The sequence below is a fragment of the Halichondria panicea genome, chromosome 4, assembly GCF_963675165.1.
Source record: "Halichondria panicea chromosome 4, odHalPani1.1, whole genome shotgun sequence".
NCBI classification, from domain to species: domain Eukaryota; kingdom Metazoa; phylum Porifera; class Demospongiae; order Suberitida; family Halichondriidae; genus Halichondria; species Halichondria panicea.
In genome coordinates this window covers 1,879,152-1,887,845 of record NC_087380.1, presented here as the reverse complement: position 1 = coordinate 1,887,845, position 8,694 = coordinate 1,879,152, and the positions used below count along the sequence as shown (strand labels likewise).

Sequence of the window (8,694 nt, the reverse complement as noted above, 5' to 3'; positions counted from 1 at the left end):
GAGTTGGGGCCTAGAATCAGAGAAGTCCAGCAGCCTGCTAAATCGTTTTGAAACGTAATTTGAAGGCATTCAATCATCTTGAAGTTGCCCTGGGTCACTGTAATCGTGCTGCAGCACAACTGGCAACTCCCCAGGCCCTTGTGAAGCAGCTCCCTATGTGCATCTTTTGTGTACTCACTCTGTGCATTTTCTGTGTATAAATTTCGATTATTGATTTATTAAATATTTTGCCGACCACAAATACAATGAAAATTTGACGCGTGCGCAGACAACTAGTACCAGGCCTAGTTGTTCGCCTAACCGTTATAAAAGCGAAAACTCGGCCTGGGATCGAGGCTAGTCTATGTAAAAATTTGCTTGACTCAGCAATATTTGTGCTCACGTGATGTTGTCAAGCCTCATATAGACAGGAGCACATAAAGGGAAGGAGCATCTAACCATAGATTGAAAAGGAAGGGGATTGGAAACGAAAATTTTTGCGTGAAACACTCCGCGTTATAGGGCGTGGCTAAAACTACAAAGGGATTATTTTATAGTCAGCATGCTCATTACCTGTCTTGGCTGCCATACAATGTGCTGTACATAGAAATGGTGAAATTGATCACTTTATAATGGTGATAGCTCCAGTCCAGGAACATCAGCATGTAGGATGATACATGTATATTCCAGCTCATCTAACAAGGCAGGCTTTCTAATCTTGGAGACTGCATGCAGTGCTGATATTACATCCTGTGACTCTGAGCCTATTCTTGTTTTCGTTATTAGTTTTTGTTATTATTGTTATTGTAATTGTATATTACTGTCTCAGTGTCTGCTGCATTTCAACTTTACCTGCTTTGAGATTGGCATTACAACACTTGGTCTCTTCCTGTTTAAACTCTTCTCCTCATTTCGTTACTCTAATATTAATCATAGAGCTAGAACTAGAGAGCTAGCTAGCTAGTCGAGTCTGGTCTAATGACCAAATGGATAAGGGAAATCCCCATCTCTGTTCAGGGAGCTTCCCTCAATTTTGCTGCTATTGCTATTTGCGAAGATCCAGTTGAGAAAGAAGAAGCTGCCACTAGCTGGGTTTAGCTAGCTTCTGTTCCTTCTAGAGTTGACTGCATGCAGGTATTGACCTTAGTACATCTGTAGAATAGGTAAAATATGACTGTAAATGACTGTAGATTGCTAAAAATCAATTCTAATATTCTGAGCAAAAGGGGGGTTCCTTTGCTCCCTTGGATCTCCCCCTGGATCCGCCACTGGACCGTAGGTATGGTTCCGTTCCAAATGCCTTCTGAATTCAAACCAGATTTAGTACACATTCTCTTTTTGTCTCATACAGACATACAGCTAACAGGGTGTCATACAGGATTTTGAAGTAGAGGGGGGAAATAAGAAAAGTAACTAGAAAATGTTGCTAAAAAAAGGTTGACTGTTTATTTCAATACCCTGTTAGTATGTAAACTTGCCAGCTATGGACCCCAACTAGTACCTGAATGCAAATTATATAGGGGAGGGGAAATTGGAGCTATATACCCCCTTTCCCCCTGTGTGACACCCTGGCTAATGATTACCCAAATATCTTAGCACATACGAGTAATGATGTCATTAACTAAATAAATAAGCTTACATCCTCTTCTATCATCAGCAAGTTGATATATCAGGTGTATGATCCAGGAGTGTTAATTGGTGCAGATATAATCACAGCCATGAGCAGTACCAGAGCATTCACACATGTATATATGTGTGTATAGTTATGCCTCGGTGTGCATGCACAAGCGAGGTATACAGTAATGTGTTTGTGTATGTGGGTGTGTCTGTGTAGACTGCTACAGCTGCTCAAGGATAAATAAATGTAATAAGGCTTCTAGTCATGTTTTCTTGGAGTTTAATTCGTGGATTTGCAAAATAATGCTTCGTTCTCGAGTTATGCCTAGTTTAGCTTACTTGGAATGCCATTGCAACCTTTTCAGAAGAGTGCGTAGAAAAACTTATCCATGGAGTGTTGCTACTCTACTTAGTAGTTAGCTCTGCACTAGAATGCTAGCTATTGGTAGCTGCAAGAGTGAGAAGAGAGCTGCAAGCAGGGGCGTAACTACAAATTATACGGGAAGGAGGCAACTCCCCGCAAAATACTTAACCAGAAATCACACCCACTAATTATTGTGTATGCGAGCAGGTAAATTGCAGTAACTGCTATTTTTTACCTGCTTTTCTTCTCTTTTTTCATCAACAAGAGTGATAGAATTCATTTTCTGCTCATTCTATAATTATACCTAGTTGGCTAGTTATCCAGAAGTTAGCTAGCCAGTGAGTCACATGACACTTGATATTCAGGAGGCAAGCACCTCCTCTGCCTCATTGCTAGTTACGCCCTGGCAAGGCTTGGTCACCGGCCAGCATTCAGTGCCTTTGGGCTTCTAACTCATAGATACCTCCAAAAACAGTGTCTATAATTAATAGAACTCACCTTGACAAGTTGGAGCTGACCCACTCCAGATCCCTCCACTCACACAGACCCTCGGGCTATCTCCAGCGAGAGTGTAGCCAGGATTGCACGTGTGAGGTAGCTCCAGAAAAGATAGGTCTGTTGTCAGGAGATCCAGCAGTGTAGACAATGTTTCCATTGGTGAGATTGAGATCAAAACAGATTGCTATCTCTGTATGGAAGAGAGATTGTGATGGAATCCAATAGTGAATATTGCTGGCAGAGATCATGCACAAGTAAAACATACCCTCTCCACACACTAGCAGGAGCTGAGCAGCTCCAGTCAAATAGACCAGCCAAGAGACACAGTTACCTTGTAACTTCTTCATGCTGTCTTCATGCATGCATGCTCCAAATTATTAGTGATCATAATTATGATCAGTGACAACAGGAAGTCTGAATTATCAATTTCCACAATCAAAAAATGTACATGCACCCAGCATGCACCCACATTGATCCACATACATGCACCACATACACAGAAAGAGAATCCTACACTATACACATACAATACTGTACAGCTGCTAGTTCAGTTACTAACGGCCCCTGTCCACATGGAATGCAGGGCATTGTCTCTAGTTCAGGGTTGTGTTTCTCCATCGTGTTGGTGGTATAGTACAGAACTAAACTGAGCAGAGAGTCAAATTCGAATGGTGATGCAAATCCGTACCCCCAGCAGGGTCTCTGTACACGGGGATCTTCTTGAACCTGCCTCCATCTCTGCACGGGGGAATACCATGACCGATGTAAATGTGGTCACCCATATATAATTATAAATCTGATGCATTTCTCACTGCAAGACTTTGTATGTGCACAATAAGCTATTGGCGTCAAATGGTAGGCTGAACAGCGTACAGCATTGCATGTACAGTACCAATTTAGACTATTGACAAGTACAGATATGTTTGTAATGAACATGTTGCTAGCCTCTATGAAGACAGACACTACAGCTACAGTAACATGTATGAACCACACTAAGGTATTTCACACACAGTGAACATGCAGATTGACAATTAAATGAACAAAGGCAACGCGCACCATTTGCTAGAGTTCCTAAATTATCACAGCCCTATAGGCTATGTGCACAAACATTGCCTCAGGCACAACACAACAGGCAATGCTCACAATAAACACACTCAGCACTCTATCAGATTGAAAGCAAGCAAGCACACACACACACACATACCCACAAGTAAACAGCTGTATGTCTACAGTGGTTGGAATGGTAAACCAATGTGGGCACCTGCCCTAAGAAATAGTACATGTATTGGTAGTAATGGGGTGGAAGTTGGGCTGACAGGGATATACTCAGTATAGCCGACTATACACTCAAGAGCTAGAGATGTTGGTTGACTCATGATAAGTATGTTTGGGTTAATCTACAGTATAAGCTTGTAGTATGCTAGCTACATTATTGTGTTTTCTAATACCGTTTATATATAGCGGGAAATGTTCGCTATTTGACTTTAGAGCCCTCAGTAAAATTTTTCGTGTGGGAGTTTATCCCAGTTTTAATTTTCGTGTTAACTTACTCTGCCCTCGAAAAATACGAAATGTTGCACCCCACAAAAATGTCTCACTATACTGTAGTCATAATGGTATGAAACTCATTACAATACCCACTCCGTGCAAAGATCCCTAGGAGGGACACAGTTTTATATTATTATACGTTCTCAATGATCCTATCGGCTAGATTCATACTCGCGAGTTGGATAGTCACAAGGTCAAAGTTAAAATCTGCTTTCGGAGGACATTTTAATTGCATTCCTATCATCTAATCTTTCTTTAGTACCTCCCCCTTGTAAACTTCACTGTGATTGGAGGTAATAAAGAAAGAGTAGACGATCGAAATGCAATTTTAAAGTCCTCTGGAAGCAGATTTAATTGACACTTATTACTGACTATCTTCCTCTGCCACCAGACCACACATTTACTTTAATTTGTCACCAGAACGGCTTTTCAAATGCTAGATGAAATATGGCCTGGAATAGAGGCTGCTATGAGTTTTTAGCGGCTAATAACAACCACATTCAACGACATGGTATGATAATCCACAGTTGTTGGGTGGAGTCCAAATAGCAAGGATGCGTAAAATTGATGACAATGCCATACAAAATGAAATGCATGCAAGCAATAACATTAGACAAGATTATACAGTATGCAAATAGTCAACAGTAGCATACAGGGGGTTGGGTATTAGTTCATAAGCTTGTGGGATGTGGGGGGTGACTGTGGGTGGTCGTGCACTGCTGTAAGCAACGCACTCTGTAAACTCAATATCATTTCCGGCAGCCTTAGTCGCTTGTGAGGGTTGTGGAGTGGGTGGAGTGGGTGGTGATGACTCAGTCTTTATAACATACTTGCTTTCGGAGCCAGTTGTATGTAAGGGTGGTGTTCCACCAATGGCTCGTTGGAACTTGGACACTTCCTCGTATTCGTGACCCATTTCCATTACCTTGTATGATTGTATCTCACCAGTACTGACCACACCCTTTAGCGACACTGGTGGTAGGTCATGTCTGGGGAGTAGATATAGTTAATTTGTACAAATTCAGAACAGTAGAGAGATACATAATTAACCAGAGGTGCGCCGCGGCGTCACGGGTTTATAGTATATAGTCGGTCATTCAGTCTGTCTGTCGTTCTGTGTATACTCAGATAGCACTGTTTTTATCCCAACACAACAAGGTAAAGTTGGCTAGCTATTTTTTGATGTTTCGTTTTCGAATAAAAGTGAGTAAGCTGCATGTGGCCTATGTACATGTATGTACACACGGCTTTGATTCGAGGCTGTAGACTACATCAAATCACAAATTAACGTCGAGGGTTTGCACTTCAATGCTCTAGTAAAATTATTGATTCACTTACTTTGTTGTTCTGTGGACGATCATCTTCTGTCTCCTACTCTTCAACAACAGTACAGCAATCACTATGACAACAACACCCACCAGAAGGATCAACCCCACCGCTCCTCCCACCACTCCACCAACCACAGTGGCTAGGTCAATGATCGCTGCAGCTACAGGCTGGTTGGTGGTGCACTCTGTGTCTGCAAGGCTTGATACCTGCACCTGACAAGACTTTTCCACCTCAACCAGTATATTCTGAATGGGAATGAATCCATTGGTTTGTATCCAGTCCTGTATGGGAGTCAGGAGCCTGGAATCGGTTAGAGTGGCTCGGAATGTGACAGCTCTGTCCGACCCAGGGAAGCAGCGGAAGCGGGGGGCAGTAATGACCGTGCTTGAGAAACCACACCCACAGTGACTCTCCACCTCGGCAGCAAACGCATTCGTTACAATTTCTAACCTCCCGTCCTGGTCCTTATATATATAGAGAGAAGTAATTGTTAGTTTGCTTTAGCTTTAGGACATTCTTAGCACTCACCACCCAGTCAGGACAGTTGTTGATGTTGGTGAGTCTGAGTTGGAAAAACACTGAGCGTACAGGAGGAGGGATGGCTGGGGAAACAAGAAATAGCTCATGCATAAATTGTTCTGGTCTTTGCCAATAATTATTACACAATCAGAGATAGCTGACAGTAAGTACTATACGTATAATTATGTATAATATTTTAGTGGACAAATGTTCTGTTGCAAAACATAAAACATACACTACAATATTGATAACTTACGGACACAGCTTGGCTCCTGATCACTCCACACTCCAATGGCGTCCATTCCATCATCGTCCATACACACTCGTACACCATTACCCTTAAGATGGAACCCAGCCTCACAAGTGTAGGTTGCATTAGTTCCCAGGTCATAGTCCGGGGTGACATCAGGAGAGTAGGAGATCATAGTACCATTGATAATGGCCGATAGAGGAGGACACTCAATGGCTGTAAGAGATTAATACTTGAAATATTAATACTGCTCAACACAGAGTGCATGACTGTAAACGTGTTGCCTCCAACCTTCACACGTTGGATCCGATCCACTCCACACTCCATCACTTCCACAAGTCCTGGTAGTGCTGCTTCCATTGAGAGTGTAGCCAGTGTCACAGGTGTAGGTGGCCACAGTGTTCACTGGTCTGTTATCATTGGTCTCCATATCATAAACAATACCTCCATTGACTAGGTCCATCAGATCAGTACAGACCATTGCAGTTACAGCAGCTGTAATAACGAATAGTTCAAGTTTGCACACACAGTGATGAATTGAGTATAATTGATAGGAAATGAATGACTGTGAAACGGATGCTAAAAGTAAAATAACAGCACGCGGTAGACTATAAGTTGGCATGTACTATGTGCAGCATTGCATGATGCAATAACTTGATGCAACGGATATTGCAAGGCAGTGTAACTTTTGCTTTACTGCATGCAGAAACAACTACTATCCTATAAATTAACAGATATTGCTACGCAAGAGTCTAAACTGAGCGACTTCAATGGCCTCCAAGTAAGCAAAACTAAAGCCGAAAGAAGCTTTAGTTTTACAAATTATAATCCAAATGGACATGGCTAGAAGCCTATCAAAACTGTACATGTTAGTTTTCGTCGCATTAGTAAACAGTTGAGCAGTTACAGCTAGAATACACACACACACACACACAGACACACACAGTCAGCTTTACCCTACGGCATAATTATAGTTCTGTAATCCGTTATCACTACCAACGTTTTTGTTTGATCTGTTTTTCCATTTCTTATGATTTGTGAAAGAGTAGTTATTAGTGGACTCTCGTTAATCCGGCCACCCTTGAGAAGTGCAGCTTGGTCGGAATAGTGAGGTGGCCGCATATAAAAAATAGCTGCAGCTAAAAACGACCCTACCATTAGCTAACATGCACCATTAGCTAACACAAAACTAGGAGAAACTCCCATGTACGGATATTTTATTGATGCATGGGTGTTGGCTTTAAAAAGGTGAATCGAAAGTTTTTACTTCCATATAGTCCAAAAAGGAAGTTTGAACTCAATACTTTCAAGATAGCAAATTACTTTCACACAGTCTCAAAAGGAAGTTTTCAAAATAGTGTCTCTGTGCAATGCTTGTATATTATAATATTATTGATATGATTGTATTGATGGTTTTTTGGCATTGATGGTTTTTTGGCATTGAAACGAAAATGGCGAAAATTTATTCTGAGGGCTCTTGAGCCATATGGCAAAAACGTTCACCCGCGAAAATTTCCCACTATACGGCACCACAATTATGTTTCACAGACCTGAGCAAGTTGGTTTTGTGCTCCAACTCCCACTAGCCTCACAAGTTACAGTGGCTGATCCTGACATACGGTATCTATTGTTGCACGTGTAAGACACTGTCCCTTCAAATGTTGTGCTGGTTGGTGTCCCAGGAGATCCATTGGGAATAGTGGGAGGCGGGCCACAGTCTACAACTGCATGCATGCATGTATCATAATTATTATACCATATACGCGAACTTTGCGAGGTGATCAATTCGCAACAATAAAATCGCAAAACCTAAATTTGTGCATGTACTGGTAAATACATACAATCCTTGGCAGAACGCAATAGCTAGATGGCGAAAGGTCATTTGTTTTCAGAAAAATAATTATTGCGGTATATACATAATTATTGTCGCATACGCACATGTATCCATCATGCATGCACTGCATGTACTAGCATGTACTAGCTCACTCACCCAGGTTGGCACAGAGGGTCATTTCTCCTCCAGTAGTTGGTATGGTACAGCAGTAGGACCCAGTTGGACTCAGAGGGTTGTTAGACTGTCTACGAGCCAGTCTGATCAGTTGTGGAGCATTCCTCACAATGTAGAACTGCTCACCAACAGTCGTTGAGCCAGCATTGTTCAGTATCACTCTCCCATCAGGATACGTCCACTGTCCTAAACCTCCGTTACCATTGTTCTCAGCATTACTTCTACAGCAGGTAGCGTAGACAGTGTTACAGATGAGAGAAGGCAGACCACCCACAGCATCCTCTCCAATATCAGTGATGGGGATCTCAGTGTTGTTAGTGGTGATGTTGGTTGATCCCAGAGATAAGTACACTTCTGCATGCATGCAACATTTATACACTATATATGCTGGCAGAGGTCATGAAAGTAAACATACCAGCTGCAGGTAAACTTTGTCCACACACAAGCAAGAGCTGAGCAGCTCCAGTCAAAAATACCAGCCAAAATACACAGCCACAGCCACCTTGTAACTTGTTCATGCTGTCCTCATGCATGCATTCAATTATTGGTTGACTTTATTATATTATGATGACAACAGGAAGT

The 8,694-nt window shown here is 41.9% G+C and overlaps 1 protein-coding gene across 2 annotated transcripts; it reads right to left on the bottom strand.

Moving 5' to 3' along the window:
* Positions 1 to 4,565: 4,565 nt before the first annotated feature.
* Positions 4,566 to 8,693, bottom strand: LOC135335047 (sushi, von Willebrand factor type A, EGF and pentraxin domain-containing protein 1-like). Of its 2 annotated transcripts, XM_064530439.1 has the most exons (8): positions 8,528 to 8,693; positions 8,095 to 8,466; positions 7,655 to 7,828; positions 6,396 to 6,599; positions 6,111 to 6,320; positions 5,864 to 5,937; positions 5,345 to 5,799; positions 4,566 to 4,995 (listed from the first exon to the last, which is right to left on the bottom strand). In XM_064530439.1, the coding sequence occupies exons 1-8, from the start codon at positions 8,643 to 8,645 to the stop codon at positions 4,626 to 4,628; spliced, it is 1,977 nt and encodes a 658-aa protein (XP_064386509.1). In that variant the 5' UTR covers positions 8,646 to 8,693; the 3' UTR covers positions 4,566 to 4,625. The 2 variants fall into 2 exon arrangements, with proteins under 2 accessions (XP_064386509.1, XP_064386510.1); XM_064530440.1 differs by lacking the exon at positions 7,655 to 7,828.
* Position 8,694: the final 1 nt, after the last annotated feature.

What these genes read in the sequence shown, in the direction of transcription:
- LOC135335047 (XM_064530439.1), bottom strand. Translation starts at nt 8,645, where the DNA reads ATGCATGAGGACAGCATGAACAAGTTACAAGGTGGCTGTGGCTGTGTA. An exon ending in CACAAAACCAACTTGCTCAG is followed by an intron (nt 6,600 to 7,654) that starts GTCTGTGAAACA and finishes TCGTTATTACAG; the next exon opens with CTGCTGTAACTGCAATGGTC. An exon ending in ATCGGATCCAACGTGTGAAG is followed by an intron (nt 6,321 to 6,395) that starts GTTGGAGGCAAC and finishes AATCTCTTACAG; the next exon opens with CCATTGAGTGTCCTCCTCTA.